Source organism: Apteryx rowi, unplaced genomic scaffold (assembly GCF_003343035.1).
Source record: "Apteryx rowi isolate R43461 unplaced genomic scaffold, aptRow1 scaffold_324, whole genome shotgun sequence".
Taxonomy (NCBI): Eukaryota; Metazoa; Chordata; class Aves; order Apterygiformes; family Apterygidae; genus Apteryx; species Apteryx rowi.
In genome coordinates, this window is record NW_020449686.1 from 114,452 (window position 1) to 133,615 (window position 19,164).

Sequence of the window (19,164 nt, forward strand, 5' to 3'; positions counted from 1 at the left end):
AACAGAACTTCTCTCCATTAGAGCAAATCTCCAAATATCTCTGAATTTACCAAAAACCAGAAAGGGCTGGACATCTCACAAGAAAACCTCCGAGATGTCCCAGAATGGTCTCTGGAGCAAGCAGCTTCAGAGAGAAATTTAGGTAACCACTAATTTGGATGTGTAAACCTCTGGACCTAGTTTGTGCAGGACGATGTGTGAACTTGAAAGCGATGAGAAATAAACACAGAACATGGAGGCCAGAGCTGCCGAACAAGCAGAAGTACTGCGCTCCACGTCTGTTAGTCCATAGACGCTCTTTCCTTTTATTATCTGGACAGCAACAATATTTCATTCACATTCTTTCAGGCCTCATGGTATATAGGTGACAACGACCAGCTTCTGCCACAGACAGTAAATGTGAAAGGGAAGAAAAGGGTGGGCAGCTACTGCAAGAGGGTTTGGCATCGGTGCCCAGAACGACCTTGAGCCTGGGGTGCTGGTGAGTCCAGAGCTGTCTTATCCTAGATCTTAAATTGTTCCGTAAGGTTTCACTGGTCATGCTAAATAGGTCTGCCAGGGCAAACTGTGGCAGATAATAAAGCAATTGCCCTACAATCAGCTATTCTCACACCAACAGGTAGTACTGAGGTCAACTGAAATTACTACAAGGAATAAATGAGATTAAATAAAGGACAACATTTTATTTTCTATTTTTAGTTTCCCAGAAAAAGGAAAATCATGTAATTCTTTAGAAAATTAAAAAGCTCAAATAAATGCTTCTTGCATGGCTGAGATTGTCTATTCAAAGACTAGGGACCTTCAGAATAAATATTTCTAACAATGATCTCCTGACAAGTTGCATGTTAATTCTGATTGAACAGTTCCTATAGACAGCACTAGTCCTCAAGTGTTTTCCTCTAGAAAGAAATTATGGAGCTCTACGTGCAAAAAAGAAAAACATGGAAATCATATTTAGATGATCTCTATACCACATAGTTTCATCTCTAGGGCTTTAATGCCATCATGTCTATAATATAAGATTTCATGTGTAATTCTCAAAGCCAAATAATGTTCCATTTCTCAATATAGTGTAAATAAATTAGTATTAAGTGGCAATTTTTCTCTATGCATATTAATGCTGAGAATCAGAAAGTAGATAAATTAAAAAACATTGCAGTTTATAAAAGAGCATTGCTTGGGAAATAACCTTTTGAGCCACTGGAAAAATTCAGAGTTCAATCAACTTTATTTCCAGTACAAAAGCAATTAGATTTTTCCCATCAGAAATCAGATGAAGAAGTAAATTAAGATTTGTCAGTGATGGGAATTCTTAACTTGCGACATAAATAGAATTTTCTTATTATTTCTCAGCCTATGGCCATCTTTGTAAACCTTCATTCTAAACAGAATTCAAACAAGAAAAAGATGTATTATACAAATACCTGCATTTAAACTGGATTGTCCCTCTTTTTTAATGAGGTATTATTTTAATTGACCTTTTGACCAATTGAAAATAACAAAAAACTCACAAGAGTTGGGTGCAGTTGACTGCTGCTCCATGGACTGAGGACTACAACTTTACTGAGAAATTTGATTTATATGAAAAACAAACCATTTGTATCCTTGTTAATCTAAGGAAGCTAGAGCTATTTTTTGTGTGCATAAATTGTTATTGAGAAATCAAAATGCAGATGAAAACCCATCTATTTAGGCAATTCTTGTACACTCAAGCAAACAATTTTATAATAAATAATATTAATTAAAATTTAAAAATTGAAATACCATGAAAATAATTCTGCTTGTTTTAATGCATCTGGAGCGTGGATAGTGGCTTTTGTAGCAACAGCCTCAGTGACAAAACAGTTCAAAATCTATTCTTTCTCTTAAATACCAGGCATATTTGTGAAAGGTTTTCTCTTTTGAATTGCATGATCGATTTAAAACACTCTTTACAGGAAACAGCCCTAGAGAGTGTCCGTAACAGGGAAAGTCTCTCCTGGCCCCTTGCAGCAGCTACAGTACATCGGATGAGAACGAGGGACAGCATCCATCCTTTCCTAACGGGCAACTGTGAATCATGCTCAATGACAAATACCCTCTTTCCTTTCCCAAGCATACCTCTAACTGGCCTAAGAAATTTTATTGAGGACCTCTTCTCACTTTGACTTTGACCTTTCTTCTTTTCTTTCTCTGCTATTTAATCTGAATTGTTTTAAGGTTGAAGTGAATATTAAGTCACAATAAATCCATGAAGCAGAAAAGAAAAAGAATTAGGGTGGGAACCACAGCTCAGAAAGGCTCCTGCCATTGCAAGTAACTCCTGCCTCACCCCCTTGGTGATCTGGGCGTAAATCTAAAGAACAGAGCAGGACAGAAAACCAAAAAGATGAGTTAGCTGAGATCACAGAAGAGAAAAATGAAGACAGGGAATAATTTTTGAATATATATATTATATTAGCTACCTAAAGTCTGATCCTGGACTGTTTCATAATTAGTGCTTTAGAAAACATTCGAAAAGCAAGGCTGCGGGATTGCAACCTTCTCTTGCAGAGACAGTAAGCTGCTTTCATTTATCCATGGACCTTTTCTGCTGACTTCTTTTTGGCAGCTGAAAATATATTTAGATTATCTGAAGACAGGCTGTAAAATTTTAGATTCCCTCTGTCAGCAGCTAGGTGATCATCTCATCTGCAATACCTAACTGGATCAGCTAACCTCCTTTTTTGTTTTACTACCAAGGATATTTTCTTGATGGGTATTCTAGGTACTACAGACGCTTGTATCTAGGTTGTAAACCCGGGCCTCTTAAATCAGCAAAGCACTATTTCAATCATCTCACTATGGCACAAGGTGAGCCTATTCAATAGAGAAAAAAAAAAATCAAGGGCAGCAGACGTAAAAAATAAAGGATTCCTTTTGGCCAGAAACCAAATACTGTTGCTTGAAATTAAATATTGTCATGCAAAAGACTAATTGGGAGCATCCTGCTTCTTCTCAATGCCATGGCTACGAACTAAGCAAGAAAGCAGCTCGCTGGGGCAGCACAGGCTCCTTCCCACCCTGGGAGAAGAAATCCTCCATCGCCCCCCCAGACACGCACTGCAAGTAGCCTCCGAAGGAGACAAACTCCAAACTTCTCCTCTCAGAATCCAGCTCTCAGCTCCTGCCTCCGCAGCGTTATGTCCTGGAAGCTCACTAGTTCCCAACAAAACAGTCGAGAGCATTACGGAAAGCGGCTGCTGCAGGAAGTCGCGGTTACAGCGAGAGGAGTTCTCTCTCGAATTGCCACCGTGGCAGACTTGGACTGCTCGATGGTGGGGCCCCCGTACCGGGCTCCGAGCTCAGAGCACCCCGAGATGGGAGTGCAGGAGCTGCAGAGCGCGAGCCGACGTGCTCTGCGCCGATCGGAGCTTTCCATGGGCCTGTGGCACACAAATGTTCCTTTTTAAAATAGCTACAATTTAAAAGGTCATGTTGTAAAGTCATTCGATTAAAATAGTAATAAAAGAGTAAACATTAACTCACAATTTTTCCTTAGGTCCTTCTTATTTCCAGTTAGCATCATTTCTCCCAGAGTAAGTTGCACCTTATGAATCTGCAAGTTTATCTTGATTAAAAATCTTCTCAGTTTTAAAGGTAAGAAAACTAATGTCCTTCCATTCAAAAACACCCACTCCTAACTCTCATAATTCCCACATAATCTTGATTGCAGCAATTGCATATTATCCATATTATTTGCCACTACTGAGACAAAAATATAATGAAACACGGCAAAACTTTCACAATAAGGAAACAAACTTTTTCAGGTTTTAATGAATGTTAGCTTTTTATGCTATGCGAAGAGGACTCAAGATAAACTCCTCATATAACCTGGTAAACATTATCTCGCTGTTGGGCTTTTGAAAACATTCTGGATAGTCTTGATTGCTTAAGTTGCAATCGTTACAACTCACCAAGAGTTTTCAGAAAATGCAAACACTAAACACTTGCTTGAAAGAGAAATTGAGATTAAACCGTGAGCAAGAAAACACCAGGTAGATCATGAAGAGCTGTAACCTGGCCCTGCTCCACGTAAATTAATGGAGAGGCATCGATTTGTTCTAGGTAATGGCAGGGACTTTATGTTTAGCTTTAGGAAAAGGACTTTCGTTTTCTGATCGGCAGCTGCCTCGCCGCATCGCGCTGCCAGAAAGCCATAGTATGCCTTTGCGAGCGACTAATCCAAACCGATCCGGCTCTGCGGGCTGAGTGAAGTGAAAAACAACTCGGGAATGGTCAACACCAGTTTGTTAAAATGCAGCTTAACTAATGTCCGTACTTCCTGCGCCACCTCCTCAGCCCACAGCCACCCGCCGAGGACTGCGCTGCGCGGCACCAGCGGCAATCTCGCAGGCCTACGAGGAGTCCGGTGAAAAGTTTGCTAAAGATTTAAATGTCCCTGTCTTCTGCTTTCCAGCTCATCTGAGACTGAAAATCAGATCAATTCTGTGGACCATCTAGATCCTGCATGGGCACAAACTTTTTGCACAGAAACAGGAAATATGAGGACAAGAAATGCAAATAAAAACCCAGCAGAACTGTCAAAAAGGCAGCAGTGAGATAAGGGAGCTCAAACAACAAATTGCTTGTGTTCTGGTTCCCCATCGCAGAGAAACCCTGGAGAACAATGAATGTCCACTACGTTTGCCACGGAGTGCTGGCAAAGCAGCTTATTTTGCTCTATGTCCTATAGATACAACTATTAAATCACATTTATCAGTCTGGAATCATATGTTTAAGCAGCAACTGTAATATCTGGCACTTAGTTCTCTGCATTCAAAGAGTTAAGCTATGTCCTATAAAGATAAAAATCTCCCGTTTTATTATTTTGTAAGGCTGCCTAACAAACGAGGATCCAGCTGTAATTGTAACATTCCAAGCTCAGAAGGCGCCAAGTTTTACTAACTATAATTTAACTGGTCCAGTTGATGCAGTCCAAATTCTTGTTTGGATAATCAGCCTTTGTTTAAATATGTACCAAAAAAAAAAAAAGAAAAAAAAAGCATAGGCCAGCATTAGCCTCTAGGCATGTCATGTGAGCTTATTACCCCGAAGCTTGCAGTAGCAGACACTCACACACAAGAGGAGGATTATTTTGCTAGTATTACTGTTACGGTAACATATAATCAGACCTTCTCCCYCCCCCCCCCCCTTTTCTTTTCTTTTTTTTCCCCTCCACAATTCACAAGTCTTCTTTCCAAGTTCAAATAAAGTTTAAAGGTGAAAAGGTCAAGAAAGTTTCATGACTGGCTGTTGAAAGAGGGAAAAATATCCAGGGTCTCCAAGTTTGCATACACTAAAAGCTCAACAATTTTGTATTTTGCTGTAATTCATAACTGTGCAAATCCCTTTTGTTGGATTTGTTTGGACTGAAATTAAACACTTGTTAATAATTTATAACTTAATATAATTAGAAAATAATAATAACTGTCAAGCAACTATATTCAACGCATAAAGCAACTTGAGTGGCTCATTAGCTTATTTGTCAAAGCAACAATTTCTATGTATTTTAGCTATGTATTTTAGTTTCTAGTGGGAAGAGCAGTTAAAGAGCCACCCAGCTTGCTTGGAAATCACTTATCCACCAGCTGGGAGCAATTCCCAAACCGCTGCACCTCTCCCACGTCCAAGCACCGCTGGCTCCGTCGAGCAGTGGCCGAGGGCCGCCGTCAGGAGGTGCCCAGACGCTCGCGCGAGCACAAGGGSGGGCGGGCGGGCGGGAGGGAGGGAGGGACGGCCGGGGCAGCACGCTGCGTCCAGGCGCAGAATACGGGTCCCGCAGCCACACGCCGCGCGTCATCTGTTCTAAATTTTGTCGCTGAATGAAAGCGTATCGGCATCGGTAGCTCGTCAACAAAGTGGCAAAACGAGTCATTCAAGGAACAGAAAATTCTTGTGTATTTACATACGCTGGCAACGCACCTCAGCTCGGTAAAGCCTGAGGGCCGGGCACGAAGCTCGCTGCGGCTGTCCCCCTAACTTCAGACAGGCAGAGGACAGGGCCTGTTTTCTTCTGAGCAGTAAAACTACCTTCTAAAATGTCACACGCCACGGTTCTCCTCAAAAGCAGGACGCGCAGCTCACTACGCCAGGCAGTTTGGGTACTTACATTTTATATATATTAAAATTTTCAAACGTTCTCCAAAATATGTACAATTTCCCTAAATCATTAATATTGTTGCAAGAAATATGTTACATTAAGGTCGATAAAGTAACTTCTACTGCAGAACCTCAGCTGATTAAAATTAATGTAAACTCACTGCAGTCATGTCAATGTTCCCCGACCAGAGTATCTACTGCATTCAAGATAAAAGTTGCCACAGAAACGTTCATTGTCACCGATAAGCTAACAGCTACGATCCTCCCACATCAAAGATTACTGTGCGCCAGATAGCATATTTTTTTTTTAATCACTTTTCTTCTACTTCTGAGTACCTATGCTGATTCCATTTTTGTTGCATATGAATTTATAATGTTAGAAAACATGGACAAAGTTTTAGTGGACAAAGTGGAGTTTAGTTTAAGTGGACAAAACAAGGAAATTCAGATTGAAAATTAGTATCTGGTCTCAGTTCATCCATTCTGGCCAGATCCGTAGCTAGTGCAAATTGATTTGGAGACATCGATGCCAAAACAACTTATATTCATTATGGATCTGCTCTCCTGTTTTCATCTATTTATCTCATTTCATTTCTAATCTACTTACGGAACATGTCTCATGTCTTTTCATTCCTTTCAACGCCTCTTGCTTTTGATTTTTCCTTCCGTCCCCTTGCCTGTAACCTGAAAGCTGGCCACGACTTGCTTTGTCCCTCCACCCACTTTCCCCTCCCCAGGCCTGTCCTGCCTTGTAGCCATGCTTTGCTTATACTTATGGCCCAGCTTTCTGAAGTCCTTAAAGGAAGGAGAGTAGAGCTTCGAAAATTGTACATACTCCAACAAGTGCAGTCGTTCTGAATATAGTTCGTTTAGCCCATACTGAGGCTAAAGAGCTGCCCAACCCAATTCCTTAACGCGTGGATAGGCTTTGGCCTATCTTGATGACTTTGAAAGTCATCAAGTAAATGAGAAAGGGGAAAAGCAAAACTGTATGGAGAAAACACATAAACGAGCGTACAAACAAATAAAATCCTCTCATGCTTTTCCCAGAAATCAAATAATCAAATGGTGCCTTGTGAGGAACCAAAAGAATATGTCATTCTGGCTAAACAGTGTAGATTCTCGTAATTCTCTTTAATTCTTTGATCATTAGGAAAATGCGGAGGATTTCCTTTTTTTAAAAAGTATGTCTTCTAAAACACATGGAAAAAAAGATTTGAATCAATAAAATTGATCCATAACATATTTTTACTTGAGAAAGGATTACAGAGTTGGATCTTAACATTATATAACTAAAACAGTTTCTTGTTCCATTTGCCTTTATAGTTCCAGAAAAAAAAAAAAAGAAAAAAAAGAAAAAAGGTACATTTTGGAGACAGAGGCCTTTATCCTCTTAAGTGCTGTATATTTCATGCCAATCTCCCAATATAAAGCAGACTTCAGACTTATACCCAAGAGAAATGGTCTCGGAAAGATTAGATTTTCCACCACAAAATAAAATCCTTGTGTGGTGAACCATACCAGCTTCAACACTATCTTCTTCCTAAGTGCTTGTTCAACACGGAGAAATACAGCCATCACATGTCCTCTGTTCCAAAATGGAAGTGATTTTATCAGAGAATAATTATTCTTCTATTTCTGTGCCAGTCAGTTTTTTCCATGTGCAAAATATCCAGAACTGTCACATACACAGGAACTTGGGAGGAATAGCAACCAAAGTCTGGAGACCTCATCTAGCTTTTTTCTTACTCTGTACCATTTTGCAATATAGAAAATGACAATATTAGATTATGATTATGCTGTAATTAAATATTAGTGTACAAAATTCATTCTCACTGGTGTAATAAAAACCCAACATGATTGACATATGATGAACATAAAGAACGTACCTAGATGTAAAATTTATTTTAAATCAGCAAGCTATTTTTGAGAGCTGCCTACCAAAGATGTGTGCTCCTAATAGGGTATAGGATATTACAGTGGATTAATTTTGCTAAGTATCTAGCAGCTCGACAAAGCTTTCCTACCAAAGATGGTAGGAAACTTTCTTAAACTACACATTTGGTAGAAAGGTATTTTATCAATCAACCCCATATTAGAAAACACAGATTTTTCAGGATATTTCAAAATCCTTTGCCAGTAATAAAGTAGGACATGCAAGGAAAGGAGAGAAATATAGACTTAATACAATGTAACTGCTGAGGATTAAATTTTAACACCACCAAAGCCACACAAAAAAGAATGAATTCAAGAGTCAGAAGATTAAAACTGCATGTAGTCTGCTTGGGATTGGTATGCCACAGATGGAAACTTTCTTGACAACACACAGTTTAAATTCTAGTTAGGATATACTATGATTAAATACTCTTACAATTTTTGAGTACATCACTTTTTTCCTACTGGCTACTACAATACAAAAGACATTCCTTGCAAACATATAAATAGTAAAAAAGTGCAAGTAAAGCCATTTAGGTTTCCAGCAAAGACATAAAAGCAAAACAGCTAATGGACATCCAGGGTAGTCAAATCACTTCTGCAAAATCCATTACTTACTGAAAGTTCTGGAGGGCTCAGATTTTACAGTAAAACCTGTAAAAACTCAGTATCCAGTTTCTCTTTTGGGACACTGAGGTGCGAAGATCCAAATGACGCTGGAACTGAACTTGTATATTTGAACCTTCTGAACTCCATCTGCCCTTCATAAATTACTTTACCACTAACCTTTACACGTTTCTAACCTACTGTGCTAAAAAATAAAGAATCATTAAAATAATTGAAAATGCAATTAATTTTATAACACTTCCACTGGAATTTGTCTTTGTTCAGAAAGAAATATACCTATAACAGAGCTGCAGAATGAGAAAAAGCTTCCAGTAGAATAACATCTGTCTGCACACTGCTGAAAACAAAGCACCAGACCCCCCCACAACTCCAAACCATTTAAACTAAATGAAAATTGCACTGTACAGAAAAATACAGTTGCTCATTTCCATCTGGAAATACTGTCAAATGGAAGCAAATTCCACAAAATTCCCAACTGATACAAGAACATAATTTTGCATCTTGCATGATCAACACAAGCTAGCAGCAGTGCTTTGCTAAACATCTTACGAGTAGGAAAACATTTCAATTTTTCTTATATCAAAATTACCAAGATGGTACAAAATAGAGGCACAGAAGAAGCATCTAGAGTACATTGTCACTTGAAGAGTTATTTTTCCATTCCTCTTTTAGTCCTTTACCTTTAAGGACTTTAATGACACGCAGCTAGGACAACATCCAGTAACATATGGAAAGCAGTGCACAAATTACATTTTACAGTTACATCTTTGCATAATATAAAGTGTGAATCCCTCGGATTCAGAACTACTGAAGTTAACCATATTTTTAAAAATACCAGAAACCTCAAGCTGTCCTAAGTACAGCCAAATCTTCCCCGATGTGTGCTAAGAGAAAGGGGCATGGTCACCTCCTGCGGCTCCTAACGAACCCGTGCAGCAGCAGGGCAGCAGAATACCTATTAGAAATAAGTGAGTGCAGAGAGGAATCTGGACATCGCTCGCCTTGAATCTCTACGAATCCTAACGTCCCACACTTCCAGCACCCGGGAGATAGGACTGCACCTTCAACTGTGAAGGGCAATGTACCTGCAGGGCACGCAAGCTTTGCTTTCCTGCTGGGGAGGTCTGGACCTGCTGGGCCCAGGACTGCGTGGTCCCAGCCACAGCCGCTCCACTGCCTCAGCGCAAAATGCCACTGCCAATAGCTGGGGCCACAGGGAGTAGGTTGTGGGATCCTTTCTGGCAAGAAGGATCCATTTGCATCACTGTAGGCTTATTCTGGAGCTTCTCATGCCTTCAGTGATCCCCTCTCCTCCCCTCAGGGTGCACAGCCAGCTTGAGACCCTCTACTAGCTAGATCATGGATCTCTGGTCTGGCTTCTAACCCAAAATCTTGTGCTGGATGCTTTGCTAGCATGCGAAAAGCAACCCTTCTCCTGAAGAGTTTACAGTCTTGGAGATAGCTTGAATGAAGGCTGTTAATTTAATGCAACCCTTTTCCTATAGATATTGCCATTTCCGGATTGGACCAACAAACTGATCTGCAGCAGTTACTTTTGACCTGTAATCCAAAGCAAGCAAACAAATAAGAACTACGGGATCACTCAGCCAAGGCATCTCCTTCAGACAGCCTAAATTTTCATGGTGATGTGGCTTTTAATCTTGGTTTATAAGCTAAAAAGTACAGTTTTTCTTTTACAGGCATCATGGTCTTGACCCAGAAATCTTGTTTTGAAGCTCGGTTCGTGCAAAGGAGAAAACTCTTGCCATAGCCTCTGCAATTCTGTATCATCAAAAGTGGTAGAGTAAAATAAGTGCTTGCACTTCTGGTCATTTGTATTATAACAGCTCCAGTAGCTCTGCTGTGCTAAGTGCTATATTGCCCCAAAGAGACACAGACAAGACTTCAAAATGCAGAAGGGACTCGTTATTATCTTACTGGATCCACAGATAAATCAAGAGGAAAGAGATCCACGCTCTGTCTACAGACAGAGGTTGAAATAGTTTAAATTTACAAAATTAATCCAATTAATAAAGAGGATAAAGTCCATGAAGATTCTTAATACATGTCAAACTGCCTTAGACTGAAATAAGAGATTATGCAGGAAGGCTGGGGAAGAACAAAAACAGAACCCCAATAAGATGCCGTTCCTGGTGCTTAAGCATAATGTTAACTTTCCCTTGGACATAACACATACATACACAGTGAGCGGATTTCTCATCATTATTTTTGAGACTGTCAGCATGTTTGTAGACAATCAGGGGGATTTAGGAGAATAGCTATGATTTTATTTAAAAGTACAGGAAGAAAGGAAAGACTGGTTCACAAGTGAGACAGCATATTGTCATAAGCAAAACAATCTGCAAAAAAGATGTTACTTTCTCCTACACCTTCCCTGCCTGGAAAGAGATCAGCATGCGAAGCAGTATGTCTGCCAAGCGCCTTCGCACAGGAACTCTTGAGTTCTAGTCCCACTTTTCATAAAGACTTTCTGTGGGTTCAGGAAAGTCACGTAATTTTTCTGTCTCAGATGTCTTACTTAATAAATGAAGGAACTGCCCATCTTCCTCTCAGAGGAAAGCGATGAGAAATAATTGATGTCTGAATGTGTTTTCAAGGGATTGAATAGTACAAAAATACTGCTTTTCTCTTTGGATTCATATGTTATCATACAGTATCTGGACCCAGTACTTCAATTTCTTTTTAAAATGATCTCGCTAAGTGGCAAAGGGACACAGTAGCTTCCATTTACAGGTCACCTCAGGTCTCCTGAACCAAATATGCCCTGGGGTTTTAGTGAAACATAAGAATTCCAAAAGCAAAGCATACTGCCCTTAGCACATAAAATGCTTCTGATTCACAGAATGACACAAATGTACAAGAAAAAAGGATCTCTGATTATTTTTTGTAATGGATGGCTCTTAGATGGACAGAATACACTTATGCATTTCTTAAACCACCAAACAGCAAGTGATTTTCAACAATGGGCTTGTGTGAAGTGCTACTTGCTTAGCAAAAAGACTTAGAAAAAGAATTTCAGAGGTTGAGCTCTCACTGTGTTTTAAGTCCTGAACAAAGAGTAAGATGCTGTAGCTGTACAAGTGTGCACTCTTTCATACTGTCAAAAAGCTGCCTATTAAAATTACCCATACTGTGAAACAATACACTACCACAACTTTTTAATACTTTAAATTAATGAAGTCATATGAAATTATTTAACATTTAGAAATATAAATGAATAAAATGGGAAAATAACATCACTTTCTGAGCTATGTAATTTTTCTGTGAAAGTCCATGTCATAGTTTGCCTGTCTAAACAATACAGAATAAGATGCATGCAATTTAGGGGACAGTTAAATGTTCACTTGCAGTTTATGAGATTACCATGTCCATTAATTATCATTTCTAATGAGATGTGATAACTGACCATGTGAGCAATCCTAGCCACACGAATGCAACATCAAGAGTGTTCAAAGCAATGATCAGTGAAGACTGCGCAAGTTAACTCTTACTTTTCACAGGAACAGAGCAGGAGAGCTCTCTCTTGTTAGTCTGGCTGAAGGATGAACTTGCAAAGCACTCAGGAGAAGTGCAAGTGCACAGTCTGACTACGCTCTAGGCATTTTCATACCTCTAAATCAGACTGCGTCAAAATTGACCTGCATAGGTTTTGGCCCTTTTCTCACCTTTACAAGGTCCCATGTATGAAGAAAGGACCCAAAGTTTTGCAGGCTTGCTTTCCCTCTCACAATCTTCCCCTCCTCCCCCCAAATTGGTTTTATTTTCCTTGCTTTCCATTTTAGAAATGAGTTGCATATCTTTTATAGTTTTCCAAGGTTTGCTAGAGAACTTTTTGGAGGATCACTTTGGAAAATGGTCAATCAAAGAAAGGCAGGTATAAACCTTTAACAAAAGAATTCCTTCAACCAAACTGGTCATAAATGATTTTTGTTTAAATGTATTACCATAACAATCTAGAGGGTTTTAAATAATCTAAGTACCTTACTATCTTGCATAGGATCTACAGTCATTATGTATCTCATAAGCTAGACAGGACCTAAATTTCTGAAATAAAACAAACAATAGTCAGGAAATCAAAACCAAATCATACCAACCATGCCCCCGGAACCAAAACACAAAAAATTTAGCTATTTCGGAAAGAAAAGATATGCGAATCCAGGTTTTTCTCTCTCAGAAATCACTGGTTTTGAACAGCAAACAGCATCTGTAGGTAAATACATATATGACAGCAACTAAGAGCTATGGTTCCACGTACTGGGTACCTTTCAAACTGGAAGAGATCAGTCCTGCCTGATGCAAATGTTAAGTCACAAGAATAACACTACATAACATAACAAAATGTTAATTTACAAGAAGGCAAATCTAATGCTTTTTCTTTTTAGAGACAAGAAAAATCATGCCGTTGAGTGAAGTACTAGATCACACCAAAAGAGCTAAGGTTTCTAGATGAAACAAGAAGCTGATTACACATGCACCAAGTATACCAGTCACTAAGCATTTCTGGATTGTGGGGATAAGATACTCTCTTTGCTTATTACTGCCTTCTTGATCCAAAGAGATTTAAGGAACTGTTTTAAATTAGACGTTTTTAAGCTAGTAAAACGACATCCATAAAGACATATTTATAGAACAACTTAAAACTGGAAGAATTAAAATGACTACAAAACTGATGAATTCCATTCCCCCATCCCCCAGAATCATTTACTGACCATTAACGAGCAAAAAGCACTGCAATTTTAAGAATTAATCCACTGTCGCAAAATTAAATCAGATACACTAGCAGGGATAATGACAAACTGGTGGCTCCAGCGCTGTCAGTTTGTGGGTGATACAAGTTCAAGTTGTCTGTGCTAGAGGCCACTCTGTTGGAACAAACACGAACATAAAAGGTAACATTAAAAGTGCAGCAGCACCAACTGGAATCAATTCTGTCACTGAGTGCGCAGCCTTGTAATAAGTGGTAGAGGGTAAATACTACATTTTATAAATTATCTGACTAGCTCCAAGACTGCCAGACCTCAGAGCATGGAGACAAAGGAAGACACAACGATGAAGGTAAGAGAGAGAGATGGTACTCGCTGCCCTCTGAATTCCAGCACACAAGTACAGCAGTGTGGCTTTGCTGCACATGACTGCTTTCATCTTCAGTAACGTATGATGAAGACTCTGAGATTTACAGAAACAAAACTGAGCTTTGATAGTTTTCATCTGACAGTTGCTTAACAAAATTTGCCCAAAACCTCTGCAGCATGTGACTGCAAACAGCTGCGAGACGAGTCGCCTTACCCGCAGCCGCCGAGGAGCACGCAGCAGGGGCAGCCTGGTCGGGACGGGCACCAGCCTGCCCCCGGGCGCGCTCCGGTCCTGCGAGCGCACAAAACCTCTGAGCAGTCCAACCCCTAAGCATCACTCGCCAAGTACCTCCTAACGTCCCTGTGCCACACCTGACTTCCCCAGGGCTGGCTGTAGTCACAGGCAGAGTAAGCGGTAAGAAAAGGGCCACAGCCCTCGAGGCTGCTTAGTCTGCAGCCGAGCCCCGGTGCTGCTCGGCCCGTGGCCCAGCCTGGGATGGGAGGCGAGCAGGGCCGCGCTCCCGCCCCGCACCTTCCCCGTAGCAAAACCACGGCTGCCTACACGGTCCAGCTGGCATCCTAAATATCAGCTTCCTGACGCGCTCCCACAAGCCCAGTTCGCTCCTACCTGGGCGCATTATCATGAAAACTATTACAAACACGTTAACAGTGGAGCGACTTTAAGATCCAAACACATCATTTAAACTTACATATTTTATATATTTAATACCCCTTCTGGGCCCTACGAACGCGGTCACGTGAGGGGGAAGCCCAGCGCACATGAAAAGCACTTTGCTTTGCAGGGCCGCGCGTGGTGGCTGGGCATCGCAAGGGCCGGGCTGGCCGGGACAGCGTGCCACCCGCCCGGCCGCGGGCTCCCCGCGCCACCGCTGCCGCTTCCTCTTGCCCCGTGCTGCACCGAGCGCTCGGCCGAGCGCAGTGCTGCGCTGCGGAAGCACGAGGCTCCCTGCGGCACCGGGGGATCTCGCCCCCAATGCCCGAGACCTGACAGGGAAGTAGCAGAGACATTTTCTTTTCTGCTTTTTTAATTATCACCCTGCAATTCACATTTGCTTCGTGTGTTGAAGGAGCACAGACTATATAAGGAATATTTAGAAATCATTTTAGCTGAATTAACCCATAGAGTTACCCACCGTGTCTGGTTTTAGGGAAACTCTGCAGCCCTGAAGTAAGTGCTCTCTACGGGCTCTCCCGTGCCCTGCCTCTCCCCAGACACACAGGATGAAACTGGATTTGTTTTACGTCGGCACCCTGCACACCCTTACAAAACCAATGGAAAGCAGCAACTGGCAGCGACAATCTTGCTGCCGAGGCTTCCCGGACACGGCGGCGGCGGTCACCCCCCGTGGCCTTCAGCCCTGCCTCCCCCCTCGCATGTTGATCTCGGAGAAAAACGACAAAGCTTGGTGTAAGTGATTCAAGGAACTGGAGACACCTTCCCTCCTCACACTCAAAACTGGAAAAAAAAGAAAAAGAGACAGAAGGAATTCAAGGGGGGATATAACCTATCCAACTTTACGCTGTTTTCTCTTCCATGATGTTAAAGAAACAGAAAGCCTATCGACAAAATAGTCCTTTAAATCTCTCTGTATGCAGCTTAGCATGCAGATAGGCAGATAGTTGCATACTTACTGAAATCACATCATGCACTTGATAAAGATATATAAATACAGCAGCATATTCACCCCCTTGAATGAGTGTGGCTCTGTTTAGTAGTTAATTTCTGGCCTTCCAAAAAAGAACCTTGTTTACAACATGTTAAGAAACAAGACTGAAAATATTATACATTTGTTGGTGGGAAACTCAACAATAACAAGACTAGTCCAACACCTTTTATTCACACAAATGCTGTTCTGAATGGCGAAGGATGGCTCATGGAAGAAAAAGTTACAGGATAAAGCCAAAAGCAAAATTTCATACTATTATATCCAAATTGGCAGAGCAAAACTATAAAACAGAAGTGAACATTAAAGCAAGTGAGATTACGCAAACAGTGAAGCAGTAAACAATTTTGCCTAAGGCACAACACTAATGCAAGACTAACTTCAAAGCATCAACTGAACCAACAAAGGTGACAAACAATATGCATGATAATAAACTTAAAATGGCACTTGCTCCTGTTTCTTCTCTTAATCAAGATCAAAACCTAACAGAAACTAACACCACATAATATCATCATCATCCTGAAGTGAAGCACCTCCAGGTGAGTAACGAGTCGCTTGTTCTCACCAGAAGAGAGGACTGAAACTAGAGTCCTGAGACCAAGAACAGATCCAAAGTCCACCGAGGCAAATGAAGAGGCACTAACTGGCTTCTGCAGATTTGACCCTAGTCATTACACTAAAATGACAGCTAACAAGCAGAAAAATCTTGTGGAATATCCATGAAACACGCATAAAAATTACTGAAGTATCAACCAATGCTACCCAAACTGTGTGAAAAAGATCTCTACTTCTCACTCCTCCTGCACTTGTATGGCCATCTACGAACCACGTACATGGTCACCAAGTGAAACAGAGCTTGTGGGGTAAAATACTGCATGGCACATGCAAAAGGAGACGAGGTCTGACCCCGTCCCAAAAGCCTTGCAAACAGGGAATCAGCCGAGAGGTGGGAAGGGAAGGAGAAGCACCAGCAGATAAGTTCAGTTGGTTAACAGCTCTGAAGTTTGCAGTACATGAGGTCTACCAGCCTTCAAGAAGTACACTGCCCCAGATCATAAAGATGTATGTGTGTTTACCTCTACGCCAAGGATGGTATTAGCTGTATAAATATATACTGTATGTCATGTAGACTTCACACATTAACATACAGCTGATTATAAAGCTCTCCCACTTAAAATATGCTGTCATACAAATACTATTAATTCTGTAATTCCAAGTATGAGGTTAGTGTATCTTAGAGAGCACTGTTTTGACGATAATGTTTGGAATTCAAAATAGACAATCCTTCCCCCCTCCCGGTCCCCAAATTCTGCTGTTGCTCGTAAGAGACTTTAAACTTTTTATGTTTTATGCATCAAACAAAATATATAGACTAAATTACAGTATTTTGGCTACAAGTTTCTTCAAATAGACTAGGCTGAGACATTATATCTAAGGGAAGTCCACCACATAAGCTTCTATCTTTCTTTCTTTTTTCTTTTTTTTTGCTCATTATAATATATAATGAACCTCTCCCCCAATAAGCTTACCCAGGGAAAAACACTACAAAAGGAATCAACCCACTGATGAATTGCCTTTCTTAATTTTTAGAGAAGCCAAAAACAACGGAGTGGTTTTCAATGTCTGCAGCTTACAATAGACCTCACAAGCTCAAATGCAAAAAGTGTGAAATTCAGATTCACCTGTTCTCTGAAAAGCTCCTCCCTTTACCTAGTGGATGAAATTCCATGAGCAAGGGATTTTTTTCTTTCCCTTAACCTAAGGATTTGGTGCTTTGAACAGCTGCTTTGGACTTAATAAAACAACACAAAAGCCACTGCCTTTACTGCATTAAAAACTGAAATAATGGGTATTAACCAAAAGTAGCTTTTATAATACACTGACATTTAAGTATTTCAGCTCATGATCGGATTTGTTGAAAGCAGAGTATATAGAAGAATAAAGTTAAGATAAGCATTTAATCGTTACGAGTTTAGAAGACCTTTAGATTTTACTTTTAAGTTTTAGTACACAAGAGAGTCAAGTTTTGCTCTTCCTTCCTGACGGAGGACGCCCAGGAGAACCTCCAGCCGTGGCACGTCGGGGAGATCCCCTGCCATCGCTTCCCACTGCGCACCGTGCCGCAGCGCAAGGCGGCTCTGCAAGGGCTCGCTCGCATTCGGAGGACATTATGCCAAGTAAGGTGGGGTTTTGTTGCTGGGGATTTTTTCCTTTAAACATGCAGTAGATGGAGCAATTCATAAGATTTTCAATAAAACCTTGGGATTTTCGTGTTTAAGCCAGAATCCTCTTTGAACAGTTTGATGCTTCTCGCAATGCTTCCTGTTCCTCCTAATGAAGCCTGCCTCTTCTTCTGGCCTTTGGCTCTTCTTCTGCTTGCCTGCTCTCCTGTTGGGGTATCATCCGATCTCAGAGTCCTCTTACAGAAACAACTGAAATACCTTAAATTTGCACATGGAAGGAAAGAGATAAGGGAGTTTATTCACCTAGTTAGGATATGCTTTTTCATGCAATGTTGGATACTGGAAAGTTTAACTTTTGTAAAAGAGGGTAGAAACAAAACAGAACAAGAGAGTGGGTATTCTTCTTACAGCCTATATTTCAAGTGCATATATTAGATAAATTTTTCTTTCTGTGACACAGAGTAGATGCATTTCACTAGTTTGGGGGACTGTAGTAACCCTTGGTGTATTTTCCACCAAGAATGCGAAAAGAAACACTATCTCTGAAGAAGTCATGGAAACCGTTAAATTGAAGGGACAAACCCTCATTGAAAAACCTATAATTTTTTAATTAAATTTACACGTCAGTGGATCTTTTGAGCTTTGTCTGTAGGTTTTTTATAATGTACGTTTCAAGTCCTTTTTCCCATGGGTATAATGTACTATTTCTAAATTGGGATTACTCAACTTGAAGTGTGGTAAAAGGCACATTATAGTTATATTAAGCACAATGTGAAGGAGAAAGCTTTTACATATTCCAAAGAAAGCTGTGCTCAAAGCACCATTTTGGGTAACTAGCAGAGCAAGGCAACTGGTCAGCTAGAAACTGGTACTATCAAATTAATGCTTTGTCTTGAGAAATAGTGACTTATATATTCTACCCCCCCTTTTTTTTCCTGCTAATAAGTAAAGGCTGTTTTCATCAAAATTGTTAACTCTTGCTCTGGAATATCATCAGAAACATCCTGCTGCAAGCGACAAAATACAGAAGAAAGCTCTATGTACTGTACATTAATGAAAGTAGCTTGTACAATAATCTTTGAAAAAACTACTGCAGAAAACGAGGGGTTTTCTGAACACAGTCTGGGTAACCCTCTGCTGGTGTTACTTTTCCCAGTGGTTTCACTACCATGCTGTTATTCTTTGCCGCTCACTCAAAGGATGCAGGAACTTGCTTAACTTGCACAGTCTCCACAGTGCCCGGCCCAAATAAGGAGGACTTGTCAACAGTGCTGCAGCCGTATAAACAAGTAGCAGCTGGGTGAGAAAAGGAGGGCATGTCAGCTCAGAGCGGCAGAAAAGGTTTTTCACAGCAACCCTCCAAGGAGCTACAGAGGCTGCCCATTAAAACCCTGTCAAAACACTTCTGATGTTGTCAGCAGTGGAGAGCTGAAATAGCACAGTGATCACTGAGATGCTATCTGCCTCAAGCAGTTCACTGGTACTGTCAATAATATGAGCAAGGAGGTACAAGATGAGCAA

General features: G+C 40.7%; 1 protein-coding gene across 8 annotated transcripts in view; it reads right to left on the reverse strand.

The window, feature by feature from the left end:
- BCAS3 (BCAS3, microtubule associated cell migration factor) overlaps window positions 1-19,164 on the reverse strand; it is a 385,039-nt gene that overhangs the window by 101,455 nt on the left and 264,420 nt on the right. Inside the window, exon 23 of one of the 8 annotated variants that reach the window (XM_026071344.1) lies at window positions 17,264-17,901. The exons of the other annotated variants lie outside the window; for them this stretch is intronic. Coding sequence (XP_025927129.1) covers window positions 17,870-17,901 — 32 coding nt within the window. The 3' untranslated portion in view covers window positions 17,264-17,869. Of the gene's footprint in view, window positions 1-17,263; window positions 17,902-19,164 lie in introns of those variants that run through there. 8 annotated transcript variants of the gene reach the window in all.